This window comes from Panthera pardus, unplaced genomic scaffold, assembly GCF_024362965.1.
Source record: "Panthera pardus isolate Hobbes unplaced genomic scaffold, ASM2436296v1 HiC_scaffold_24, whole genome shotgun sequence".
Lineage (NCBI taxonomy): Eukaryota > Metazoa > Chordata > Mammalia > Carnivora > Felidae > Panthera > Panthera pardus.
Genome location: NW_026526810.1, coordinates 115,852 through 143,520, shown reverse-complemented (window position 1 = coordinate 143,520; position 27,669 = coordinate 115,852). Strand labels below are relative to the sequence as shown.

General features: G+C 49.1%; 1 protein-coding gene across 6 annotated transcripts in view; it reads right to left on the bottom strand.

The window, feature by feature from the left end:
* NTRK3 (neurotrophic receptor tyrosine kinase 3) overlaps positions 1-27,669 on the bottom strand; it is a 381,805-nt gene that overhangs the window by 286,618 nt on the left and 67,518 nt on the right. For all 6 annotated transcript variants that reach the window (XM_053888749.1, XM_053888744.1, XM_053888745.1 and 3 more), the window contains exons 2-3: positions 20,768-20,842; positions 19,849-19,920 (exon numbers count right to left, since the gene is read on the bottom strand). In XM_053888749.1, coding sequence (XP_053744724.1) covers positions 19,849-19,920; positions 20,768-20,842 — 147 coding nt within the window. The remainder of the gene's footprint in view (positions 1-19,848; positions 19,921-20,767; positions 20,843-27,669) is intronic.

Genomic DNA, 27,669 nt, shown 5'->3' with positions numbered 1-27,669 from the left:
CGGTCCACGTGGGTATCGAGAAGCCTCTCTCCCCACCTAGGTCACTGCCAGAGTCAGCACTCCAGACATGGGGTAGGTGCCCCTCCTCCTGGATCCTGACATACATGGCCATTCCACTGTCAGCCCTAATGGGTTACAGGGTGTCGTGTCTGATGGCAAACAGTTCGTACCTTCTGGGAGGTCATGGGCCCATCTACCTTGGTCACAGTCTATGGTTCCAAGCATCCAGCAACATAGTGTTGTTGAGTTGATCTGCAATGAGTTCTCTGCCATGAACAGACTTCCTTGACACTCTGGCTCCTTCCTCCTGGAATTTCTGGCAAATTCCTAATTACCCTCCAGGACTCCCTGAAATATCCTTCCTCCAAAAAGCCTTCCTGACTGCCACCTCCTCTCGCTTTCCCCACTCACATGTTCCCAGAGCAGTCTGCCCATCCCTTTAGTTTAGCACTTGTCATACTGTCAAACACTGTCAATACTTTGTTACCCAGCGGACACCCTAAGAGTAACAACAAGGCTCTTCTCAAACTCTCTGTATCCCTGATATGATCGAAATACCTGGTAGAGAGTAGGTACCCAGAAAATATGAGTTGAATGATTCCAGGATAAACGGAAGTACTTTGGCTAAAAGGAGGCAAACCCCATAAAATATAGTAAAAGCTGGGATGATACTAAAACTTTGTTTAGAGAATTTGCCTATCTTTGTTGTTCTGTGCTATAAACCAACAGCTGGAAGAGTGCATAGCACATAGTAGGAATTCAGTAAAATTATTGTTCAAACTGGGGCACAAAGTGAAAGGGAACTTACTGGGTGGGATTCTGGGACAACAAAAAAAAACCTCTTTTTTTTTTTTTTTTAATTTTTTTTTTTTTTTAACGTTTATTTATTTTTGAGACAGAGAGAGACAGAGCTGTCTCAGAGACAGAACGGGGGAGGGTCAGAGAGAGAGGGAGACACAGAATCTGAAACAGGCTCCAGGCTCTGAGCAGTCAGCACAGAGCCCAACGCGGGGCTCGAACTCACATACCACGAGATCGTGACCTGAGCTGAAGTCGGAGGCTCAACCGACTGAGCCACCCAGGCGCCCCCCTTCACTCCTCTTTAGATAGCTCCAAGGATACAAGATCCATTCATTCAACAAGTACCGATGATGGGTGACCACACACCCTGATTTGCCCAAACAGTCCCAGTTCACACCTGTTGTCCCAGAATCCCACCCAGTAAGTTCCCTTTCACTTTGTGCCCCAGTTTGAACAATAATTTTACTGAATTCCTACTATGTGCTATGCACTCTTCCAGCTGTTGGTTTATAGCACAGAACAACAAAGATAGGCAAATTCTCTAAACAAAGTTTTAGTATCATCCCAGCTTTTACTATATTGAAAAGCAACCTCCATCCCCTCAATCATTCAGCCCATACTAATTTGGTACCTAGTCCACGGCAGGCAAGGCTAGGTGCAGGCACACGAAGGGAATAAGACACATTCTCCCATGGAAACCATTCACTGCCTATGTTTCCAGAAGAATCTGGGGAAGGAGACTTGTCTCAAAGGCTTACATGTGGCTCAGAATTTGAATGCCCCTTCTAGTCTTTAACCCTTGCTGGCCCCACAGAATGGTGGGATGCAGTCAGGTTGGTCACAGTCCCTATATCCATGCACATCAGCTGACCCAAGGCAGGTGTCTTGCTCTAAAATATCTTGGGTTTTTTTTTGCCGGGGCCGGGGGTGGCACCTGGGTGGCTCAGTTGGTTAAGTGTCTGACTTCAGCTCAGGTCATGATCTCACGGTTCGTGAGTTTAAGCCTCACATTGGGCTCTGGGCTGCCAGCTCAGAGCCTGGAGCCTGCTTCGTATTCTGTGTCCCCCCGCCTCTCCACCCCTTCCCCATTCATGCTCTGTCTCTCTCTCTCAAAAGATGAATAAACATTCAAAACTCTTTAAAAATTAAAATAAATAAAACATCTTATTATTTCTAATCCTTAGAAACAGCAGGTCAGAGAGTATTTGCAAGAAAGCACAGGGCTACAGATATGAGAGACCCTGGAGAACAACCCCTAGAACCCCATGACTCCAAGGAGACCCAGCCCACTCCTGATCTCCCTCCTTATTCCTCAGGTTCTTATCTGTTTTCACACAGACTCTCCCAGCCCAGCTTATTCTAAATTCCTGCAGAGTTCAGGATCCTACAGCTATCCTTATTTCCAAAGCTCACGTGGCTTTGCTTCCACTAAAATTCTCCACATTACCACTCTCTATTCTCCTCCTTGACTGCCAGTAACAGCCATGTCCCCTCTCCTGAGCTACAGCCACAGTTAGGGGCCAGCTGCCCCCATTTTCCCAGCCCCACTCCTATCTCAATCCCACTTCCAATGTCAGCTGAAAACATCTCTTTTCTCCTTTTAATTACACTTCTCTGCTCCCTCTCTGTTATTGGCCTCATGACTCAGGGCTTTAATTTATTCACCAAACAATGTCATTACACCACTGTTTTCTGTAATTTATACCATGCACAGTCTTTTGGCCTCTGTTGTCCAATTCCGCAAAATGTTTGGGAAAAGCAGTGCTCATTCCTATTCCCCATGGCCTCTCTCCTGCAGAGATCTGGCAGAGTCCCCGGAGACTTATGCAAGACCTCTTATCTCATACTGAATATATGGAGCCCAGAACGACCCCCACCCTACTTGGTTCCATGTGGATTCTCAAGGAATTGTTTCTTCACATCCCCCCAGGTGGTGTGAGGATCGTATAATCTGGAAACAGGAGGGCATCTGTCTATAGAGCCAAGGCACTTCGGATTGAGACGTGGCAGAAATGAGAGCTAAGGAGAACAGAATGGAAAAGCACATGAGGGCATGGTCCTGGCAAAGACTGGTACTCCCAGGGGAGACCATCCACACAAGGAGTTGTGAACTGCTTTTCTGCTTACCGTTCTTTTCACAAAGCAGAAGACATCATTTGCACTTTGATCACAAACATTGTTAAAGGAAAGCATGCAAGTCAATTTCACTGAATGGTCTGAATTTCATAAATCGTGCATTGAGCAGGGTGCCAAATTCAGCTAATTCTTTCTTATACCAGTGCTACTTACACTGACCTCAACTTAATTTAAACCTTGAGCTTTGAACACAAGTGCAAACAATTAATTAACTTGCTAATCTTTGTTCCGTGCTATGGGGATTTTTTCCAGAATCATTAACAATAATCATGTGAATAAACTAAGGAAAATTGGGATACAGAAATAATTTTCTGAGAAGTAGAAATAATGAGTAGCATTTATTGAGTGCTTGTTAGGAACTAATTACTAAAGATATTAGATATCAGATATTAAAGATATTAGTCCACCGACTCTTCCCCAAAATCATTTATGTTCCATATTATTGTTATGATTTGTTCTCATTTTACAGATGAAAAAAATCCATGGCTTAGAGGTTAGCTAGCTAGTTCAAGGTCACAAAGCTGGTACTGTTAAAATAAGGGCTGAATCAGTGTGTCTGATTCCAGAATCCATGACCTTAGCACACTACCATAGTGTGTGCCTGTGTGTGTGCGTGTGTTGTCTCTGTGTGTGCATTGCACATGCATGTAAGCCTGAAGGTGTCTGGACTTCCAGTCAAGGGCTCTGTTTTATACACCCAAGTGAAAGCCTTCCAAGAATGAAGAGGGCACAGGGACAAGAAGTACCACCAGTACCATAACTCAGCCAGCTCTGCTATGCTGCTCCCATAGTTTGTCCCCCTCTGACTATTCCTATGATAAAACACATGACAGGGGTGCCTGGGTGGCTTGGTCGGTTAAGCGTCCGACTTCGGCTCAGGTCATGATCTCATGGTCCGTGAGTTCGAGCCCCGCGTCGGGCTCTGTGCTGACAGCTCAGAGCCTGGAGCTTGTTTCAGATTCTGTGTCTCCCTCTCTCTCTGCTCCTCACCTGTTCATGCTCTGTCTCTCTCTGTCTCAAAAATAAATAAACATTAAAAAAAAAAAAAAAACTCATGACAGATGCACTTGCTTTCAGCCCCATTCAACAGAAACAGAACAGGCTTGGTAAAGGAATGAGGACAGCAACTCTGGACCACAGACCCGGGGAGCTCTACCCTTGAGGAAAGAGCCCCCCTCCAGTTCAGTTCCCTTCTCATGGACCTAGAGGATTCCCAAGTTCAGGGTAAACGAAGTCATAAATCATAATCCTCCTCCCCTCTGCCCTGGACCTGGGAGGAGAGAATGGAAATGAGTAGACCCTTCTCACATGCCCCTTCCTGTTTACGTTTGGATCTCACCAGGCAGGCCAGCAGAGTTCTGTCCACCCCATGTGCGAGGCTCTTCCTGAACACCACCCGGCTCTCACTTAAGAGCACAGCTGAGCCACCAGCAACTGCGATGATGCTAGAGAGAGGAAAATGGGGAGCCCAGGACCTGGGAGCCTCTCTGGGGAGCTGTTCACAGCTTACTGGGCCCCCAGAGCTCCCTAGGCTCTGGCCATGGTGCTGAATCCCCAGGGACAGGAACAAGGAGGCTGAGAGCTGCATTAGCAAAAGTAATGGTAGTGAGGTATCAGTTTCCCTGCGGAGAAAAAACAATTTTTCAACATTCCTTTGGGGAAAGCTGGGCTCCTAACCACCTCCAGAGACGTGAACCAGCCTTTGCACCATGATACAACAGAAAGAACATGAATTCTGGAGCAGAAATTTACAGATACGAATCTGTAACTTTAGTTGTGTGACTCTGGGCAAGTTACATAACCTCTCTGAGCCCCAGAGTCCTCATTTATAAAACAGGAAAATGTCACTTATTCGAACAGGATTACTGTTGGAGGAGTGCTTAGCAGGAAGCTTAACACAATAAATATTTCTTCTCCTTTTTGTCTCAGCTTTGTTCCCTGCTTGCTTGCAAATGTACATGCACACACACACACACACACACAATCTAGTTTTCTCCTTCTTCCTATAAAATACTGCACACATTCCTTCAAAAACAAATTTAAGACCCATGTCCTTCCCCAGCATCCCTGGAATACAAGAACATCTCTGTCTGGTATGGTCAGCACCTATCAGCAAAAGTTAACATATCGGCATCTCTGGTCTAAGAAAGCGCATTTTTATCTTCCCAACTAGACTGAACATTCCAGTCCCACCTGAACCAAATCCCGCTTTAGAATCTCCATCCCTCCCCATCCCCCAGGCCACAGCACTGGCCATGGGGAGACGTTTCCACAGCACCTTTCACCTGTATTTAACAAGGCTCATCATAGCATTATGCATACAATCACCTAATATAGACCATGAATCTAACAATATTTGAATGTTTTAGGCTATTTTTGAGTTAGTTTCTGACAATAACCCAACTACCATAAAATTGCCAGGAAAATCAGTGTTGGTATGCATTTCCCATGTAGCAGGAAAGTAACCAAAAAAAAAAAAAAAAATCAAGGTGGTGATGGGTCTATGGAAAGTCCCAGAGCAGCATCAAAACTCTGAGGTCCAAAAACCAGGTAAGTCTCCTCCCAGGTATCAGCAATTACTTAGGGAACAGCCCAGTATAGTGGAAAAGACAAGGCACTGGGAGTCTGAGACCAGGATCCTGGTTCCTACCTCCCTACTTCTAGCTATGTGGCCTTGGGTGACTCACTCTCTTCATTTCCTCAATGATAAGACAGATGAGAGTAATGGCTATTTCACCTTAATACTGCATGTTAAATAAGGTGGTACTTTTGAGAGTGGTTTCTAAAGCACTACAGCCATGTTGGGGATGAGCACATTGTTCAGGGAACTGGTCATCAGTCATAACAGGAAACAGGTCCATGGCACTCTTGTAATACCACACCACACACTGACCACCCTCACTCTCTGTCTCCCTGCGGGCCCCCAGATACATCCACTCATTTCACAAGTGTACAGGAAGACCTAATAGGTGCCAAGCATCTTCAGGGCACATCAACGGAAGTGTGAGTCTGGTACAACAAACATTAGAAACTCCATGAAAGTCTCGTATGATCTAGAGAGATACAAAGAGAAAAGACCTAACATCTGTAAGGAACTCGCTATGTGTCAGGGATCCAAATGCATTCTCTCATCCAAGTCCCAAAACACAAGCCTGCGAGGGGGATAACTTTATCACCAGAGGAAGAACCAGCTCGGAGAGATTACGTGTCTTGACCAAGGTCATGCAGCTGCTCAGCAGTCAGGCTGGGGACGGAGCCCAGTTCTGACGGACTCCAGTATCCGTGCCCCGAAACACGTTATGCCTCTTCTCAGCGCTTAACCAGAATAAGGGAGGGGAGGAAGGAGGGCAAGAAAATCCTAGGAGAGCCCCATGCCTATGAAATCACCTAACAAATGCTGTTGATGGTCTTTGAAAAGACCAACACGGGCTCTCAAGTACGCCGAGTCATGGCCGTCGAGCAAGGCTTTCCAGGGATTCCTGAGGTCCAAGCAGAGACGGACACCAGTGAGAGAAACAAGGGGGGATAGAAGAAAGGAAGGATGGGAGAAGAGGGAAAGAGCAAAAAGAGAGAAAGCTGCTGGGGATCAGGCCTGGGGAATGCAATTATTAATATTCTAAATGGAGTTCTGACTGCTTAAGCTTTATTTAAGAACATGCCCAACTGTATAATTACAAGGCCTTAATTTGTTTTCTTTTCTGCACAATAAATAAGGAGCACACGGTTGATCTTTGCAAACACCACCCTTGCTGGCATCAGCAGAGGCTCTTGATTGCAGACGGACAGCTGGCACGCAGAAGGGCAGCCCCACTGCCACCTGGAGGGGTGAGCTGCCTGCCCCCCGAGGCACAGCTGGGCACACCAGATGTGAGGAAGGACAAGAAGACCAAGGTTCCCTTTTATTTCAGGAGAATGGTACTGGGTGGGTGAGTAGTGAGGCCATCCCCCTGGATTCCCCCGTGGAGCAGGCACTGCTGGGGGCACCTAATTCTCAGTGGCCCCGACACAACACAGAAATGGGCTCACTGCGCCTCAGGGGAGGAAGCTGTTCAGTCTCTCAAAGGCAGAAGCCCACTTGCTATTGATGGCCCTGGGCATCAGACCTGCCAATGAGAAAAGGGAAACTAAGGATCCTTGGGGGAGAGGGGGACGGGTAGGTACCTTTTTGTACTGCTTCCTTAAGGACCACAGGGCAAGATGGGGACGGTGGTCAAGCTGTCAGCCTGACTCCAGGTTCAGTGGGGGCTGCAGCACACAGTTCCCTCCACCCAGAATAGTCCCCACCCAATACCCCACCACCCAACCCCTCACCAAGCTTCTTCCAGCTGCTGACTCCCACCCCACCTCCCAGGTTTCAGACTATCACCATCCCAGAGGGCCTTCCCTGCTCACCCAAAGATGCAACGCCTGCCTTTGTTAAGCAATCCCGGGGAGACCTTAGTCCCATCACACTGTAGAGTAACTCCCTCCACCCTCTGCCTCTCTCTCCTGCCCCTGGCCCACCCACTGAAGCCAGAGACCTAAATGCAATTCATCTTTGCAGCTTTGCCTGGGATATACTAGGACCTCAACAGATGTTTCTGATGGGAATTAATGAATTCACATCTCAGGAAAATGCCACATGACCCCAAGGGCCACTATGAATAAACTTCACGAGACTCTAAGACACAAGGTTGGTCAGGGACAGCATGTGGCTGAGCCCCACTCTGGGGGACCCAATGCCCTTCTGATCCAGAATAGTCACAATGGCTGGATTACCTAGAAGCCCACCCGGGAAAGGGCAGAGGACGACAGCAAGTCCCAAGAGACAAAGGGGTTAACCCCGGGAAGAGACTTTTACAAATCCATCAAGAAAAAAACCAGGGAAAAAAAGACACGAGACTGCTGGCCTGCTAAGGAATGAAAAGGGACGAGAATTAATGATGACTCCAAAATAGCCACGAGACTAATCTCATTTTCTAAATCTGTCCTTAACAAGAAAAATGGAGAAAAGAGATGTGGACAAATGGAAAGTAATGAAGCCTTAGGGGAGGGGAAAAAGGGAAAGAAAATCCACTAAGAAAAATCAAGGCTGGAAAACATGGGCACATGGTCTAATCCCCAAGGCTAGGAGACACGGAGGCCAGAGTGTTTACTCAGCATCAGACTGAGCTTTGAGAAAGCTGACAAGGTTACAAGAAAACCCTTAAAGCTCAGTCCAGTGGATCCTAGGGAATGGAGATACCTGAAATGAAAAAGCTCTATGCCGCACACAGGGTTTCGATGAAAAGAATCACACATCACAAACACTCTGGCTGGCAAGGTACACAGCCACACTGTCTGGGTCACGTTGGGTCCGCCCTCGGTGGATCAGAATGTTGTCCATAAAACAAAGTGAACAGAAAGAAATTATCAGGGAGGACATCCTTAATCCCAGGACCACAGGGAGGCTGCAAGAGAAACACAAATGGACAAGAGGAAAGAAACTCAATTTAGGAAGCTGGCTACCTGCCTCCCTAGGGAACAAGATGCAAATCCTTTCCAGGGCTCCAGAAAGGCAATCACCCAGAGACTGAGGGTGTGACTTGACTAGAAATCAGAAGCAGCACATAAATAAGTGGAGGCTAAGAAATTCCAGGTTGAAAATCCTGAGCTTGGCGAATTCTAGGATACAAAACACACTTGGGTTCTATGGAAGCAAGAAGGACCCGTCTCAAAGAGGCACAACAAATGCTCTGTCTGGTGTCACCAGATGTTGTAGAGGCTGGGCTATGGGAAGAAGACCCCGGCAGACCTACAGAAATGACACCACTCGGTGGCGCAAGGCGGTGTCAGGTGCTGAAGCTGCACACACCCCAGCACAAAACCATGAGCTGTTGAGGCAGGGACCTTAGAGCTCATCTAATCTGGTCCATATCCTTCCACTTTTTTTGTAGTGGACTGCACCACCTGCAAATAGTCTTTCCTGGGGCTGGGGCCAAAGACAGCCAGGGCTGGGGCCATGCAAAGCAGCCTTGTCCGAAAACAGGCAAGTTGAAAGCCTCCTTCTCCTGCCTCCGTACATCATAAGCGTGGGTTTATCTCCACCTCTTCCGTCACCAGGCTCCATTCTCTCTACTGAACACCCACCCTGTGTGATGCTCTGCTAACGGCCCCCCGAGTGCCAGCCGGGCATCGCCCACCCACCTAGACCCTGCCGGCAGCCGGGTGTAAACAAGGACTTGGTTTCGGACACCCCCTTAGTATTCTCCCACGGTCCTTCTTCCAAAGCATCCCTGATCCTGAGAAGTGCCACTCTGAAGCTTACTGCCTGACCATCCTTCCCAGCTGGGTTCCAGAAAACGGACTCCTGCCCAGGCTGGACCTCGGTGGCCACAGACAATAGATGGAGAGTGGAGTTATTAAAAGGGAAGGCTCTGGGGCGCCTGGGTGGTTCAGTCAGTTAAGTGGCCGACTTCGGCTCAGGTCATGATCTCACGGTCCGTGCGTTCGAGCCCCGCGTCGGGCTCTGTGCTGACAGCTCAGAACCTGGAGCCTGTTTCAGATTCTGTGTCTCCCTCTCTCTGACCCTCCCCCGTCCATGCTGTGTCTCTCTCTGTCTCAAAAATAAATAAACGTTAAAAAAAATAAAAAAATAAAAAAAAATAAAAGGGAAGGCTCTAGAGTCCCAGAGGCAGCCCACCCAGAGTTGGCTTGTCCCTGCCACTTAGTAGCTGTGTCAACTTAGGCAAGTCATTAAGTCTGTGCCTCAAATTCCCCATCTGCAAAACAGAGACATCAATGCCCACTTGCCATAAAGTGACGTGGAAAGTGCACAGAAAGCCGGGCACATAGTGCGTGCTGCACAGAAAGCTGGGCATACAGTGAGTGCTTCACTGATGTTAAGTCCATGGGACTCACTGCATCGGAGTGCCTGCCCTGCGGGGAGGTAGGGAGAGGGGAAGGACTGCAGCTTTTCCCCCGGCCCTGCCCCTTGACGATCCCAGATGCCACCGAGAAGAATTTCCCAAAATGCTGAGGCCAGGTCTGGGCCATCTACAACACCGCTTCATTTTACAGACGTAGAAACGGACTGGATAGGTTAAGCGGCTCACCTAAGGTCACAGAACAATGCAGAAAAAGAGTAAAGTTCAAGGTGTGATCACCCAGCTGACAGCCAAATGGTACCTCTCAAAGTGACAGCCATCCAGGTATCAAACGGCTCCCCACACCCGTGTGAGCCCAAACTTCAGCATCTTCTTCCCTCCTGCCCACGAAGCAGACATACCATGGCACACGGTGCTGCCTCTTAATGATCTGGGGAAATCCTCCTCCAGTGACTAATGGTTCCGTTTCCACACCCTGTTCCCTTGGAATTCTTTCAGAGCTGACCTGCTGACCAGACCCCAAAGCCTGGAACCATGAACATGTGTCTCAATAGCTCCGGGAGGAATTTCAAGTGGGAAAAGGGCGGCTCTCACACCATGGAGAGCGGCAGCCCCTGTGTCATAAGTGCCCACGCCCAGCCATCCAAGCCCACACCTCCTCCAAAGCCCAACCCCACTGTCACCTGCTCCACGAGCCTCCTAGCCACTCCAGCCCACCTCTGATCGACAGTCATACTTAAGAGTCTAAGCCAGTGGCCCCTCCACTGCCTTGGATTGGAAGACTAGAAAAGGTCAACTTTGTGCAGAGTGTCAAAGGCGTGAGTGGTATCATGAGTAACACACAACCTCTATAAAGAACCACCACTGGGGCGCCTGGGTGGCTCAGTTAAGCATCCAACTTCAGCTCAGGTCATGATCTCACGGTTCGTGGGTTCGAGCCCCGCGTTGGGCTCTGTGCTGACAGCTCGGAGCCTGGAGCCTGATTTCAGGTTCTGTTGTCTCCCTCTCTCTGTGCCCCTCCCATTCGTGCTCTCTCTCTCAAAAATAAACATTAAAAAAAAATTTTTTTAAGCCACCATTGGCTCACAATTTACTTCTTCACACATATAAATTCAAGAAGGTTCAAAGCCATCGCTGCAATAGCATCCGCCTCCCTTGTGCTCTGAGACCCCTTTCTGAGGGAGACAGAAAGAAAGAGAATGACAGCTAAGCACTGAGAGGGTCCCAGTACGTGCCTGCCCATGCACAGGTTACGGCCATCGTTATCCCTGGTTTATCTGTTTCTTTTCTTACTACAGCCAATGTTTAGTTCTTTCTCATACTGCATGTCCACAGAAGGTCAGCTGTGGCTTTGTCCCCATCAGCTTCCCAGCGAGACTCAGGATAATGGAGCAGCCTCTGTCTGAATGTAACATCCTGTGTCCTGTGACAAAGGGCAAAGAGACAGGAAAGCCCTACACAGGCTCTAAAAGCTTCTGCTGGAGAGAGGCATGGGACACACACACACACACACACACACATACGCACGTGCATTGTTTTTATTGATATATAATTCACATACCATATAGTTCACCCACTTAACCGTACGATTCGATATTTTCTGGTACATTCACATGGTTGTGCAACCACTTTGAGGACATTTTTCATCACCCCCAAAAAAGAAATCCCATACTATACCCAGTCTACTCCTAACCTATCTTAACTACAGTGAAGACCGTAAGTTACGAAAGTGTTCCTTTATGCCCAGGAGAATATGGCATAATATAAACCTCATTTGTCACATCTAGAATAGTAGTTTTAGGCACCCTGGGGCACCTGAGTGGCTCAGTCGGTTAAGCGGCCAACTTCAGCTCAGGTCATGATCTCACGGTTCGTGAGTTTGAGCCCCACGTCGGGCTCTGTGCTGACAGATCAGAGCCTGGAGCCTGCTTCAGAGTCTGTGTCTCCCCCTCTCTCTCTACCCCTCCCCCACTTGCACTCTGTCTCTCTGTCTCTCTCTCAAAAATAAATATTAAAAAAAGAATTTGAAATGGCTGTGACCTGCTAGGTATAAACCACACATCCCAGCCACCACACGCCTGTCTCTAGGACATCCTCGGATAGGTTCTTAACTCAGGTCCACAGGAAAGCTATAAATCCCCAAAAATGCGTACAAAATGGTGTGCTGGGCAGAGGGGGAGAACTTTTTCTGAGGAGAAATTGTACAGCTTTAACCATATTCTCAAAAAAAAAAAAAAAAAAAAAAAAAGGATCAGAGTCACTCTCCTGGCTATGCCAAGGCCTCATATTCCCCCAAATAGCTGGTAAGCTCTGTAAGGACGGGAACCATGTCTTGTGCATGATAAATCCCCTAGAGCATGCAGCACTTAGAAGGGGAGGAACACAGGAGAGCCTTAATACGTAGTTCTCTACGTAGTTATTTGGCTGCATACTGAGAATGTGACTGTCACAGTGTAACCTCAAGAATCATAGAACAACAGCTGACATATACCGCTTCTTATTATGGGTCACATATTCATCTCAATACTTCGTATGCATTAATCCATGTAATCTTGCTAACAACCCTCTTACCCCCCGTATTTCAAACGAGGAGATTCAGGCACAGACTGATTCAGATTATGTTAAGTGACTTGCCCAAGATGTACAGATATATGGAACAGAGCTGGAAGTTAAACTCGGGCAGTGTGGTGCGAGAGCACCTCTTAGCTACTCATCCAAAGAACCAAACTGGCTGATGGGATTTCGTGAGAGGCATCAGCTCGAGCACCAGGTTCGAGGGGGCTTCTGAGCAGACAGAGCTGTAGGAGCAGAAATCTCAAAGAGAGAAGTTGCCTTCGCTGTACGTTTTCATGTGACATTTCAGCAGAGTGGTGTTATGATGGGATTACGTCCTATTTGCACATTTTATAGCAGTGTTATGGTAGAGGTGTTTTGTGTGCATTATTTGCCCTGTATAGCCTTTCTTTTTAACACAGCTTCAATGTTCTCCACCATACACAGAGTGTGAGGAGTTCTGGCTAGAGAGGACCCGAGAATGGTCAACAGGACGATACGGTGGAAAGAATGTCACGCTGCTAATACCAAGACCTGTGTTCCAGTCCTGGCTCAGTTTCTACCCATAGATCTTGGTCAGAGTTCTTCTCTACTATAGAAGAAATCCGCCCTCTCGTCCACAGAATGATCAAGTCAGACTAGCCAACAAATGGCTATGTCCAACAAAGAGCTACGGGCCACTTGCTATGGGACAGGTGTTATTCTAGTATTGGAGCTACAGCAGAGAACAACACAAAGTCCCTGCCCCATGGAAACTGACATTCTCGCAGGGGACATGGGGTATAAACAATTTAACAGATAACTGACCACACAGTCGAAAGTAACAAGGGCCAGGGAAACGGTTAAGCCACAGGTTGTAATTGGGTGACAGGTGCATGAAGAGAAGAAAGGCCACGGAAACTGGGTGGTCAGAGAGGCCGGGCGAAGCACGGGGCATCAGAGAGAATGATGACAAGGAGCCAACCATGCAGAGATCTGGGGCCAGTGGATCAGCAAGGACAACAACTCCGAGGGGAGGAACGAACATGGCACATTCAGGGAACTGAAAGAGAGTTAGTTCATAAGGCTGCAGCAGAGGGACACCTAGGTGGCTCAGTTGGTGAAGTGTCGGCTCAGGTCGTGATCTAGAGATTCCTGAGCTGAAGTCATGCATCAGGCTCTCTGCTGGCAGCGCAGAGCCCACTTCAGATCCTCTGGCCCCCTCTCTCTGCCCCTCCCCACGCCCGCGCGTGTGCTCTCTCTCTCTCTCTCAAAAATAAATATTTGAAAAAACTGAATTAAAATAAAATAAAATGGGCTGCAGCAGAGGGCAAGGGAGGAAAGTGCCAGGGAAGGAGACAAAGAGAGGAAACCAAAACAGCCCGAATCCTGTGGCCATGGTAAGGGGTTTAGCTTTTATTCTAAGTAACGTGGGAAGCTAATTGGAGGGCTTTAAGCAGTGGAATGACACAACTGGATTTTTGTGTTTAAAATATCACTCTGGCAACGGTACTAGAAACGAAATGTAAGGAACAAGAAGTAAGAAAACCAGTTAGGAAGCTGTTGCCAGAGAGCCTGGACCAAGATGGTATATGGTGGGTAACCGGTGGAAGGATAGAAGAAAGCAGGCGAAGGGAAGAGAAGCAGCAAAATGACTCAGGAGATTCTCGTGTGAGTGATCTAGCGGGTGGTACTGCTTACAAAAACAGGAACCACCAAGGGAAACAGGTTTGGAGGGAGGAGGTGGACCGAAACCAACAATTCTGTTTTCGCCAAGTTAAGTGTGACCCAAATCTTAGCCACTCAAGTGGAGATGTCAAGCAGGAGATTTAACAAAAGTGGTTTAACATATGAAAGAAATCTAAAGGGCAGAGATGAAGGGCGCCCGGTGGCTCAGCCAGTTGAGCATCTGACTCCGGATTTCAGCTCAGGTCATGACCTCTTGGTTCCTGAATTCGAGCCTGATGCTGCGCAGACAGCTCGGGATGCACTCCCCCCACCTCTCTCGCTCTTTTTTTCCTCTCTCTCAAAATAAATAAACTTAAAAAAATAAAGAGCATGGATGAGAGCAGAGACAGGAATATAAATTTGGGGGGTTAGCTCTAGAGCCCTTTCTGCTTTAATTACCTGTGATTATGGAGAATCAGAAACCAATGATCAGGGAAGAAGTCATTAATAACAGCAAAAACATATACTAAGTCTTTCATAAAGCACCATCTTAAGCACTTTCTAAGCATCATCTTATTGAAGGCTCGGGACCATCCCATGAAGTAGGAATTCTTACAATCCCTTCAAAACTCACGGAAATTCAGCTTGCCTAAGTAAGACATAGAAGCTTACTACGTAAGACGTGAAGGATCCAGATTTGAACCCCTGGCCCTTCTCTCTCTAAAACCCATGCTGTTAGCTACACAGTGCTCAATGGCTAAGTCCTCCATGTGGAACAGAGGAGGTAGGGCACATGTGGGAGAAGCAGTAAGGGGACAAGAGTACCACTCGCCAATCCCTTTGGGACCTGGAGGAAAGTCCGTGCAGAGGGAAGAGGCAGGCAGGAAGGCAAAAGTCTACTGATAAAGTATCTACACATTGTGTCGTATCCCAGAATGGGGGGTTACTTCAAGGAGAAAAAGCATTGAGTGATTTACAATACATAATGAATCAATCTCGCCACGTTTCCATCCCAATAACCTCGAGAGAAATGTACTGCCTTCTCAGTCAAGTTCTGAAATGGCAGGGACTCGGCATATTCCTCTTTCCCTACCCGCCCAGGGCCATTGACTTTCTCTCCTTGGGAACACAATACAGTTGACACAATCATGCTCCCATCAGGACATTCTCCCCCTCGTCGCCCCATCACACTCCCACACAGGTCAGCTCAGGGCTGGCTCACTCAGCTGAAGATCAAGGGTACGTCTGCTTACGACAGAGAGGGACAACTTAATGTGGTATCCAGAGCTTTGTGAGCAAAAGCAAGAAACAGAACACCAGAGAAACCTGACCACAACAACTCGAAGGGATTAAATAAATTCTTTTGGCTTGCTGGAATCTCACATTGCATATTCTTGGAAATGAAGGAGCCACAGGCTAATCCTAAGAAGTCTTTTATAATAAAGATATTCAGGTTGTAACATAACTGTCGTTATAGGATTTGACCTGAATAGGAAAAGAAACCAAACAGAACTTTCTCAACAGAGGTCTTGGAGGATGGATGGTGATAAAGCCCCAGGAGAAATAGCAGCTCTCTCTTATAAAACTTTAAAGATTCCCGCCCCTCTCATAAGGAGTTCTTGCTGGAGAACCACAGGGAGAGACACAAACATGCCTGGTCTGTAGAACAATACACGGACTTCAGAGGCTTGGGGATCACAGTCCAGGTCCTGGCTGTTCCGCTAACTACTGTGTGATCTTGGGAGAAGTCAGTTATGATTTCTGTGCCTCAGTGTTCCCATCTATCAAATGGGGTAGAGGAACCCTAACTTATCGTATTTGCAAAAAGCACCAGGCATAGTCCTTGGCACAGGGTCAGTTCTCAGTCAATACTAGCCTTTCCTTCTTCTCTCCTGACACTAGCCTTTTTATGAAATTTTCTAACCACCTTAAGAAGAAAAAAAATTTTTTTAATTTCTTCAGTGAAAAATATTGCCCCTTCTGGCCCATGAGGTATAACGGAAAGATTCCTGGAAAGAAAATCAGAGGACTTCACAGTAGTTCGGCTTCTACTCACAAGTGAGACCCTCTCTAGCCCTGCCTCCTGGGCTGTCTACCACCCTCCCCCAGCCAGCATGGGAATGAGAGTTCAAGGGGATAATGTGGGAAAGCACTTCGAGAACTCTAAAGTGCTCCACAGATGGAAGAAAATATCACCATTTTAGTGCAGTTCAGAGACAGACGTCTACATTATTCGGCTTATGGGGACCCCAGACTGCAAAGATCCAGCCGATGTGAGCCATGCCAAAGAAAACAAACCCCCAAAAAGGAAGAGATGAGCCAGCTGCAGAAACAGGGCTGGGAAACTCGGCAAATAATCCAAGTTCACTAGTGCGGGTAGATGTGGATGTGGATGTGGTCTCCAATCGGATGGAAACCAAGGGTAAGCTCATCAGCCGAATCGTTTGGGTCCTTTCTGAAACTAACGTCATCAGAGAGGGGTGTTGAGGGAGTCTAGAGCAGGGGGACTAAACGGAAAGAACAGAGAATCTTTCCGGGGTCATTCATCAGTATTCAAGGAAGAAAGACACGAGAGATTGCAGAGGGGAGTATCCCAGGCTCCAGACAGATGGACTGCACTGCAGGATATATGACTTTTCCAGAACAAAGTCGCGGTCAGAATCATCAAGGCCACTTGGTCCCCCCTCTTTTGTTCTATTACCACCACCATGAGTAACGGTAATTACTATCACTATCAACGACTGCGGTTTCTGAACCCTGACCATTTATTGGTCACGGTGCTAAGTGCTGTGTGTGCCTCCTTAACCTCATCTTCCCCATATCCCATCCACAAAGTGTGCCCATTTTACAGATGAGCAAATAGCTATTCCAATTATCCACTTAGAAGATCTTTATCCTTAAGAATCTTTAATCCAGGAGCTAAGAAAAGGATCTAAGGGTCAAGGACACGCCAGTGTCTCAGAAAGGCTCTCCCTGGGTGTAGATGAATCACAATTTCCTTTTCTCAGGCTCAATAAAGGACAGAGAAAAACCTGAAGCAGTCAAGAAAAGGTGGTCAGTCACTCATAAACCTTGAAGTAGGACACTAGAGTCCTCCTCTCCAGCCTTCTTCATGACACACAACTTGGCCTCAACATCATTGGTTCATTTTTCTGCCCTGAGGAAGAAGCAGACCCTGAGTGATGCAACAGCAGCTTAGAAGGGGGGGGGGGGGGGGTACCAGAGCCAATCAGGACAATTTAGATAACTTGACATCAGTACAGAGGGTGATGATTTCACTTCCTGCTTCTTATTCCGTACAGAGGAGACAAGAAAAGACTTCTCAGCCATCACCTAAAAAAAAAAAAGAAAGAAAAAGAAAAAAAGAAAAAAGCCGCCAAGCCAGGGCTCGGCAATTAGTGTTGGAGTAAGCGATCATCTTGTGATTGCTCAGCTGGGGCCCAAGACTTATAACTGCATTTAGAGTACAGAAATAGAAGATGCTGCAAGAGAGCAGACAAACCTGGCCCGTTTGCCAGGAGAAAAATGTCCTGAAGCTGCTGGGAAATTCACTCACTTGGGATCGGGGGGTGTGTCCTCGTTAAGTGGGAAAAGTTAACAAATAAGCCCATCGATGAAGTCCACCTCCTTCACTCCTCTGTGGAGTGTCCACTGTAGCTTCCTCTCGACAGGTGCTAAATCTCTCATACCAAGCTAAGCATCCCAACTGGCCTCTGATGTACAGCCAGGCCCAAATTGGGGGTAGATTGATTGTAGCCCGTCCTTCTTGCCAACAGCAAGCACTTTGGCAAAAGCTGCCCGATGCTACCGGGAGAAAACAGGGCCCGAGGTCATGGGCAGGCTCCCGGTTATCAACAGAACCACTCCAACCAGACCCGTTCTGCCCACCAAACCTTGGGACTCTTACAAGCCCCACAAGCCTGTCACGGCCACCACCCATCAGACCCCAGATCATCCCCAAGGAGACCATGGGTCACACCTTTCTTGCAGGATCTCAAGGGTAAGTCAAAGGAATGTTCCAGTACATTGCACTTCAGAGATGCACCCCTGCTCCCATTTCTGGGGCCCAAAGAAAACTGAGGGATCCCAAAGCCCTCTCGATTTTCCTGAGAGCTGCAGGTAACCCAATGCCTTAGAAGTCTCTAGGGCATAAGCACCCGGCCTCTGTCCTCTCCCATGTTGACAGCTTCCCTCCCCCAAGTGTGACTACCACAAACTGGTACTCCATGTGCCATATTCTGCGCATGGAGATGTTCTGTTTGGCCCGTGGGGTAGAGGGGTTTTGTCTTCAGTTGCCAGCTTTTAAAACTTGAGTGGTTTCGCTGGACCTCCAGCTCTTTTTGAAAAAACAGTAAGTCTGGCAACGCGAGGCCCCCACCCCCACGCAACAGCAGCATCAGCTGGCTGCCCCTTCAGAGGGGACATGTGGTCCCCAGCCTCCACCGTCCCCACGTGACCTGCCATGGGCGGTTAACTTTGTGAACTCTGAACGAGTTAGCATGAAAAGAAAGACTTCTCGGAGGTCAAAAGCTTCTTCCCCTGGGATATTTTACATTGAAATTCAAATCCCCAATAAAATAAACACCTGGAGCATCTGGTCCAAGGCCCTCCTCTGGTTGCAGCTACGCCTCCAGCTGCAAAGAACACACATGAGGAGAATCTCACCACAGACGCTAGACTAGGATAAGGGGCAACAGCTAAATGGGACATTTGGAAAGGAGGTCTCGTCCCCCACAGCGAATACGTCAGGGCCTGAGCAAGGGCCTTGCAGCATGCCAGTTCCAGATGGAGAAAAGAAAGGTGAGCACCAAGCAAGGGTGGCCATAACTGGTGTGTGTGTGTGTGTGTGTGTGTGTGTGTGTGTATTCACTGATTACTTACTATGTGCTTGAGAAAGCACACAGAGGAACAGAGGGTGAGGCCAGGACCCCCAAAGGGAACCACCCCTACCACCACAATCCTCCATGGTCTCCTCTTTTTCCCTTCCTCCCTTCCCGCCACTTTCTGAGAGCTTCCTCTGGATGTTCTGCCTCTTCAGAGGACACTCCTATCCAGCGGGCTGCCCTCCTCTCATCAAATGCAAAATGCCTCGGCCAGTACAACTCTCCTGTGGCCAAAGGAAAGATTCACCTGCACGTCACTGCTCCATTTTGTCCCCAAATACAACAGACTCCTGCCTCTCCACCTGGTTCCTGCCGAATCTCTACTCTCTCAGGAACGTGCCCAGTGGATGTCCAAGGTGGCCACAGGTCCAACCAGAGCCAACCCTGAGGAGGCCCTTCCGCCATCAGACATGGAAGGCAGGGGGAAGGAAGGGGTGGAGGGAGGTACAGACAAGAATCCCACCCAGAGCCATGTGACCCGCAAACTGTCCCAGACAAAGCTGTGTGACCTCTTATACAGGGGTCTCCATTCTCTGAGCCCTTCTTCACGGAACCCAGAGCCTATTCAGACACAACACTTGGTCTGCCCCTGCCTTCCCTCTTTTTCCATCCCCGCCTCAACACACAGCCGCACACGCACACACACACACTCGGACCTACGAATGCTCTCAGAAGCATAGCGTTCACATCACAGGTAAGTGGAATATCTTATTTACATTCCCATCAAATTGCAAATGAAAAACAAACAAACTTGGGAGTCAGGAGACTTTCCCCCTCCAAGCCCTGGTTTAGGCTTTTCCTTCTGACAGGAACCTTAGAGATCCTCAAATCCCAAACCCTCACTGTAGGAGGTAAAGTTGGAGGCCCAGGGCACACAGCGACGAGGCCAGGCCCAGACCTCAGGTCTCCAATTCCGCCGCCCAGCACTCTCCTGCCACGCGCCCCCTCCCGCTCCCTGCAGCCCAGGTCCCAGCTCTACTCACATATAGCGCAAGTGAGGGTTCTTGGCAAAGGCTCTGGGCTGGATGCTCCTAAGTCCTGAGTTCTTGATGGTCCTGGAGAGAAAGAAAAACAGGGTCAGCAGAGCCTACAGAGCACCGGGACGTCTGCTCCCAGCTGAGCTGACAGAAGGTCGTGCCAAGGCTGCACCTGCAGCCGCCCCTGTGAACTGAATGCATTTCCTCATCCTCCAGCATCACCAGGGGCCCAGGGGATGGTATCTGGGCTCACACCCCACCGGGACCTGGGACAGGGATCCGGATGTGCCCGCAGCGGTCGGCAAGCAGGTAACAACAACCGGTCTCCTCCTCAAGAATCTGGTCCAGTGCCTGTCCCTACTCCCTCTCCAACCCCAAGTGCCCCAGAGCCACTAACACCTACAGTCAGAAGGAGGTGGCTGGGAATGTGGCACTTTGGGGGAGACCATTAGTCAACCACAGGGTTGAGGCAAGAACACTAGTCCGGAGACCTGGGTTCAGGTCCTGCCCTGAAACTCTAGCTACTGGTGAGAACACAGAACACCCTTGCTTTCTAGGCTGAGAGGAAATGGGGGAGGGGGAGGGCGTGGGCTCTGAAGGCCAGGACATCCCCCAAGTAGGTGGTACTGACTCTACTAAAAGAGAAACAATGGAGCAAAGTGCAGAGGACAGCTGGCAGTGCCCAGCACCCCTCCGCACCCCCCCACCGCCCTCCGGCCTGTGACCCCACCCAGCCCTGGAGGCAGCCTGACATCCCCCCCCCACACACACACACACACCCATCACCCCACCCGTGACCCCACCCAGCCCTGGAGGCAGCCTGACATCCCCCTACCCCCATCCCCACCCATGACTTCCCAGCGACCCCACCCAACCCTGGAGGCAGCCCAAAGCCCCGGCCAAGACCCAGACCGGGCACACTCACAGCTTCTGGAGGCCGGTGTAGAGCTCCATGTCCACTGCATTGAGCGTGTGCAGGCCCCGCCAGTTCTCTATGTGTCTGCGGGGGAGGAGGAAAGACAGGGTTCAGGTCGGCCGGGGTCCCCAGGAAAGGTGCCCTCTTCAGAGCCAGAGAGACCCGGCTTCGAATCCCGGATCGCCTACACACTAGCCAGGCCTTCTGCCAAGCGGCCAAGGGTCTCTGAGCCTCGGTTTCTCCCTCTGTGAGGGGCTATGCACACCACCTGCCTGAGGAGATCATCAAGGGACCCAGAGCACCTGGCCCAGGGACAACATCTAGTGTCCCCTCTCAGCTCCAGAAAGCTCTCCTTTTTTAAAGACTCGAAACTCAGCTTCCCGGTTGGGCTTCGTGACTTAGTTTCCCTTCTTCTAAAGACATGCTCATTTCCTTAGCGGTCCAGAAAGACAATACAAATGATACTGTTTTTAAAGGGGGGAGGGGGAGAGTGGCTGGACAGTGGGCATGGCTTTCGAGTGGAAGAGGCCAGGAGGAGCACACACTGGATTCAGGTCCCCCAGGGTCCAGACACTGACCGCCTCGTTTCGGTGACCCCAGCCTAACACATCTGGAGTTCAAGAACACTAATAGTTTGATTGGGGAGAACCAACTCCAGAAAGGGGACAGGCTGGGGACCAGGGAGGCGCCACGGCGTCACAGAAGGAAAGTGAGACCAAGGAGCCCAGCTCCGGCTTCACCTCTGGGACCTAAGGACCAGTGGCTGTGAGCAAGAGATATGACCTTTCTTGGCCTCTTTTGTCTTCATGTGCAAAGGGAAAGGGTTTACACTAGATCAGCAGTTTCTCTCCTCACAAAGGTCTCCGCTTAGAACTTTCTCCCAAGGGTCCTCATGTTTAAGGAGGCTTGCATGGAGCAGGCACACTACACTTACTAAGTAATAATTAATTCATCTTCTCCGATTTATTCATCGAAGATATAAATCACCATTAACCAGAGCTTTTTATCAACAGACATAAACCAGCACTAACTCGTCCAGTAGATAAGCTCCAGCCCAAAGCAAAGGAACTGGGAAGTTCTGTAAGCACAGGAGGCTGGCCTGTCCTAAGTTTGATCCCTGTTCTTTTTTTTTTTTTTTTTTGATATTGACCAAATGCCAGAGACAAACATCCTCCAACTCAGCCATCCAACTACTGATTATTAAGACTATTTCCAACTCTAGGGTTGTGTGAGAAATTACCATTCATACACCTCTCTGCCCCAAGGAGCTGCGAGGGGCCTCAGGGGAAGGCCCTCTGGGGCCCACCCACCCTCCTGGGATCTGATACTCCCCCCCCCCCCCATTAGGGCCCCCGAGGTCAAAGTACCCTCTCAGCTCATCCCTCGACACCGCTATCCGAGGCGCACTGAGGCCAGAAAAGTGGCAGCCACCTTCCCCAGACACCTCCTCCCCGGCCCCGCCCCACCCGTGGCTCTTCCGTCTGCCATCAAGTAGAGCCAGAGCCAGGAAGGCCGCAGGGCGGCGGTGGCCAGGGCCTCTGGAAGCATTTCAAAGCCGCACAGTGACAAGGTGTGCAGAGAGCCCGTTTTGTACCACATTCTCTCGGGGTTCCTGCTGAGCAGCCAGACACACTGGCATCTGCTGGGGACATGGACCAGGTGGCCAGGTCGGGACCGAATTCCAACTCCAAAGTCCTCTCCCTGGAAGTCTCGCGGCCCCAGGGCAGTTTGCTGGGTCTGGTCCTGCCAGGGCAGGGACCCTGGCTCCGTTTCAGGTGAAAAGGAATACCAGAAGGAATAAAATGACCTGTGCCAGTGCCCCCCAGGTGTGTTCACTGGACCATCAGTCCAGGTAAACCCCCCAGTAGGTCACACTGTTCCTAAAGACAACCATTCATTCACAGGAACCCAGCTGCAGGCCAGGATCTGCTCCCAACAAGCAGCTGTCCATCAACTGCTTAAATAAACGAAACCATTTTTCTTAGGCCACATTAGAAATCCGTAAATGTGTCTCTATCATGGTTGAGTTGGCAATCATCAGCGCAATCTAACACTTTGCTCTTCCTGGCCCTCACGGCCACACTTACCCTTATGGCCACACATTGACCCCTCCTCGACATACGCACACACTGAGATATGGCCGTGCAATGGGTGTAGTCTTTGGTGCAAAGGGTTCCCCGGTTACGAGGCGATGGCCCCTGCTTCCTCTGTTGGGTCTGAGTTTCCCTGTAAGGGGGAAGAGCATTTTCACAGCCACGGCGCCACGGTGTGGTGAGGAGTCTAGGCTCTAGAGCCAGGTCAACAAAACCACAGCTGCAACAAAACCACATCCACTTGCCTCGAGCCAGGCTGCCAGGACGTATAGCCTGGCCCCGTCGCTGCCTCTGCCTATGTGACCCTGTCCAGGTTACTCCACCTGTCTGAGCTTCGGTTTCCTCATCTGTCAAACGGGGTAATAAAATACCTCCAGCATAAGAATGAGAAGTGGATGGAAAAGACGAGGTTAGAAGCCCCGTACGACAGCTCGGGACACACAGTAAGTCCTCGGGGAATGCTAGCCTGGATGGTTATTTTTAACCCTGTGCTTCGCTGAAGCTGAGAAGTCTTTTCAAGCTAAAAACGGCATCATCATGGTTCTGCTGGAAGTTGTCACTTCTCAGCAATCATTGATAAAAACTCCATGTGGCAGAAAAACGGAGGGGCAGTAAATCTGTCATTTATGACCTCCAGGAAAACTGTTCAAGCAGAAATTATGAACAGGTTCAGGGAATGCACAGCCGGCAGCTCGGAGCAGGTTCCGAGGGACGCGGGGGCGGCAAAGGTGCAGCCTGACATTTGTGCATGACATGGGCCGGGCACCTGCCAAGTTCTCCTATGACTCACCGCTGGGAACCAGCCCCGGCGGGCGGCGGGGGGGGGTCAGTTATGGTAACTATGCTGGCTGCCACGTGTTAAAAGTTTGAGTGGAAAAGGTAGGCTCTAAAAATAAAATAAATAAAAATACAATTAAAATAACAAATGGATAAATAGAGCAAATTTGGTTTGCTTTTGTTAGTGGTAAATAGTAGTGACCTGGGCCTAGTACGATTGATTCTATGTGGCTTCTCCTTTTATTGTGTTTTTCTGGGGTTCCAGGATGTCTTCCCTGAGCGCTTATTTTACCATTTGAAAAACTATCCATAATGATCATTTTTTAAAGGAAAGTGAGGCACTTGAACCTGTGCGGGGCAGTCACCGGTCACTGTGTTCCAGGGCCCCCCGCTGTGCCAGCCAATCCCTACGAAGGCATCCCAGGAGCCCACCTCACTGTGGGAAGAACTCCGAGCCCTGCCGGGAACGCGAGTCAGTGGGACTACGAGACTCAGTGCTTGTCCGCTCGAGTACAGGGTGGTGGCTGGCCCTGAAGAGACCTGTAGCCTTGTGCTCAATCTGTGTTCTTCCATCATAAGCAGCGAGGGGCGGGGGCAGAAAGGAGGCAAGATGATGGACTCTAGGCTCCCGTCCTGACTAAATTACCTCCAGGGGAGTCTTTTTATACCGTTGCTCTCAGCAGGAAGTCATTCTGCCCCCCACCCCCAAGGAATATTTGGCAACGTCTGCAGACATTTCTGTCGGTCATGACTTGGGGGGGGGGGGCAGGGAATGATGCCAGCATCTAGTGGGCAGGGGCCAGACATGCTCCTAAATGTTCCACAAACACTCAGGACAACAAAGAATCATTGGCTCTAAATGTCCATATTGGGAAGCCCTGCTTCATTATAAAGGCTTCTGTCTTGAGATCACCATTGAAGAATGCATTCCACAGCTTAAAACAGCAACAACTTTGATAATGGCTGCTTTGCAGCAAATACTAAGGGGCCCCAGGCCAAAACCAGAAAGCTTGCCTCTAGGTCCCTGGGTCCAGGTGAGAGGAGAAAATCAAAAGCCATGGCTCCCAGACCCCCTCAAGTCAAGGGCATTACTTGAGGAAATAAGGGACTCTTTGGCACACTGGACCAGGGGCAGTTACACATCCCAGAAGCAATAACGGTCTCCTCTTGCCCGGCTCAGCCTGGAACCCACCAGCCAAGAGCTTTCTCCATCACTGTGAGTTCCTCTTCTGCACGGCTTAGTCCTGCATGGAAATGGGAGTGCTCCAGCCTGAGAATCAGCTCAAGGCCCTGTCCCTCCTCTCGGGCCACCGCCCTCCCTGGACACCCCAGAATCCCAATGCTTTGCCAAGAGAAAATGTGCAACACTCTTCCAGAGAGAAGGGAGGAAGTGAGGCTTAATTCATGATAATGTTGAGCAACCAAGCCAGAGACAGGCTTAGGGGTGCAGCTTGGAAAACCTCAACGAGGTCTAGGTGAGCCTCTGTGGTCAAAGAACACGCTGCTGTCCGGTGGACTGGGGTTGGGTGTGTGCATGGCCTCTTCAGGAGTAGAAGAAAAACTATCAGAAATGAAGTCACCCCCAGCAATTCACAACAACAGCATGCAGTCCTGAAATCAGACAGCTGCTTCACACCCATTCTGGGGATGAACTAGGGCACAAGCGAAATATTAATTAAGATATCCACAGAAAATATAAAAAGCCTTTGTGCTAGAATAAATCTGACTGTGCTTTTTGTACCATAGCTTTTTTTTTTTTTCTTCCTTCTGTTTGGCTTGAGCCAATATGGAAATGAATTGGCAATCTCCAGGCACATAAAAATTAGATGGTACAGACTGTGTGGTCCATATTTTAATTAAAAACATGTCATGTGGATAGGTTTAAGAGTTGTTTAGAATTCCAATATTTAAGTACTATACATAGAAAACTCTAGAACACGGAGACATCTACCCCCTTCCATCATGACGGGACTGAAGTTCATGCAAAGGCCAAGACAGGTGTCTCCCTTCACCTGACAGAACTCTCCTCATCACCTGGACGTTGGGCAAGACAAGGGATTAGCTGGTGGCACAAGACAGCATCCTTCCTTCCTCTACACATGGCAGGCCAGTATTACCTCATTTCTGCAATCTTCTCTCTCTCCTCCCTTGCACTAAGATCGCTGTTATTTGCACTGGGATTTCTCACTGCTATTAATGATCTGTTCTTCATAACCAAATTTTCCGGACAACTAAATTTAAATGCAAAACCTCTGCATGTTCAACCTCCTTGCTAGATGTTTCTTTTTGCCCGAAAATGCATTACACACCTCCTTGACTTTTTAAGCAGAGGAGACAGAACATGACTTACATTTTCTTGATGATCTGGGATCATCATGACCAAGCTAACTAGTCTGCTGAGCTATAACACAGTGACACCTTCAGAGGTTCCTGAAGCATGCAGGATTTATACCTCTACCCAAATGGCCCTACCCAGACATGATTCCTAAATCTTAATGGTGATTGTATCCATTTGCAGCAGCTTTCTGGCTCTTTCTTTGCTATCCGGCCGTGGGCCATCACCCCTTAGACACCTCCCCGAGGTGTTGGCCTTTCCTCCCCTGAAACGCACTGCGACCGATCTGCTCCGCGGCCCCTTGGAGCACAGAGGTTGAGCGGTGGGCACCCTGGAGGCAGGGTGACCAGGAGCCAACACCCAGCTCTGGCGCTTGGAAGATGGATGCCCCTGGGCCACTTACTCAAGGCTCTCCGGTCCTCAGTGTCCTCACAGGAAATCTGGTTGGTGTGAGAATTAGATGAGGCAAATGTCTTAGTCCCCAGTTCAGTGTTGACGCATAGCACCTGAGTGATTAACAGCTGAATTCCATCACTACTGTTGGAACCACATAAGGAAAAGTAAATAGAATCTGAGTAAAGATCTAAGAGAATAGGGGCACCTGGCTGGCTCAGTCGGTAAAGCGTCCAACTTCAGCTCAGGTCGTGATCTCACAGTCCGTGGGTTCGAGCCCCAAGTCAGGCTCTGAGCTGTCAGCTCAGAGCCTGGAGTCTGCTTTGGATTCTGTGTCTCCCTCTCTTTCTGCCCTCCCCTGCTCATACTCTGTCTCCCTCTCTCTCAAAAATAAGTAAACGTTAAAAAAAAAAAAATCGAATTCTACTGAACACATTGAGAAACAAAGTTTCCTGATTTGGAAAATTAAATGCTTGAGCTATAAAAAAAAAAAAAAAAAAATCTAAGAAAATATAAAAAAAATAAACACACATGTGCATATGCGTGTGTACACACACATGAATAGGTCGGTGTTTGTCCCTATTTTCTTTGTTCCTAATCTCCTTTCTGGATAATTAAGGTGAACAGTTAAGTGAAGTATTCTGAGAGGTGTAGTCGATTGACATTTTCCTGGGGGCACCTAAGTGGACACACTAATACCATGTTCCGTGTATCCGCTCTGGAAGGTGTATCCTGGCAGGCGGCAGCTGAAACAGGCATTTCTCAGATGTTCCTGTATCTGAGTATTCCACTCCTCCAACACAGACCCTAAAAGCTTCAGTGAACAAGGCTGTTGCACACCTGTCCCTTCTCGCCGGACGGTCCGGGTCAGACCTGAGGCCCCCACCCCCTTCTCCGAACCCTGACTCCAGGATGCGGGCCTGAAATGAAGTATGGAGCGGAGTACCTAGGGGAAGCCAGCCTGGGATTCCATTCCTTAACAAATCAGCACCAGAGCACACGCACGCATGGGCACGAGTACGTACGTCCGCACGCACGCACGCATGCACAATCACAACGAATATGCCGCGCATTTGACTCCGAAGCCTTGTAGGGCAATAAGGAAATTGATTTGTTATCCAGGCATATTATGTCTAGTGATCCAGACAGAAGCATTAGCTTTCAATTATCTGATATGCTTAGCATCATAAACAAACCGTCTGGAGCAAGAGCTCTATGGCACTGAGGAACCAAGAGGGCTGGGGAGAGCCGCACTGGATCACACCAGCCAAGTCACCAGGCTCTGTCTCCCTTGACAGCTGTCGGGGCGGGGC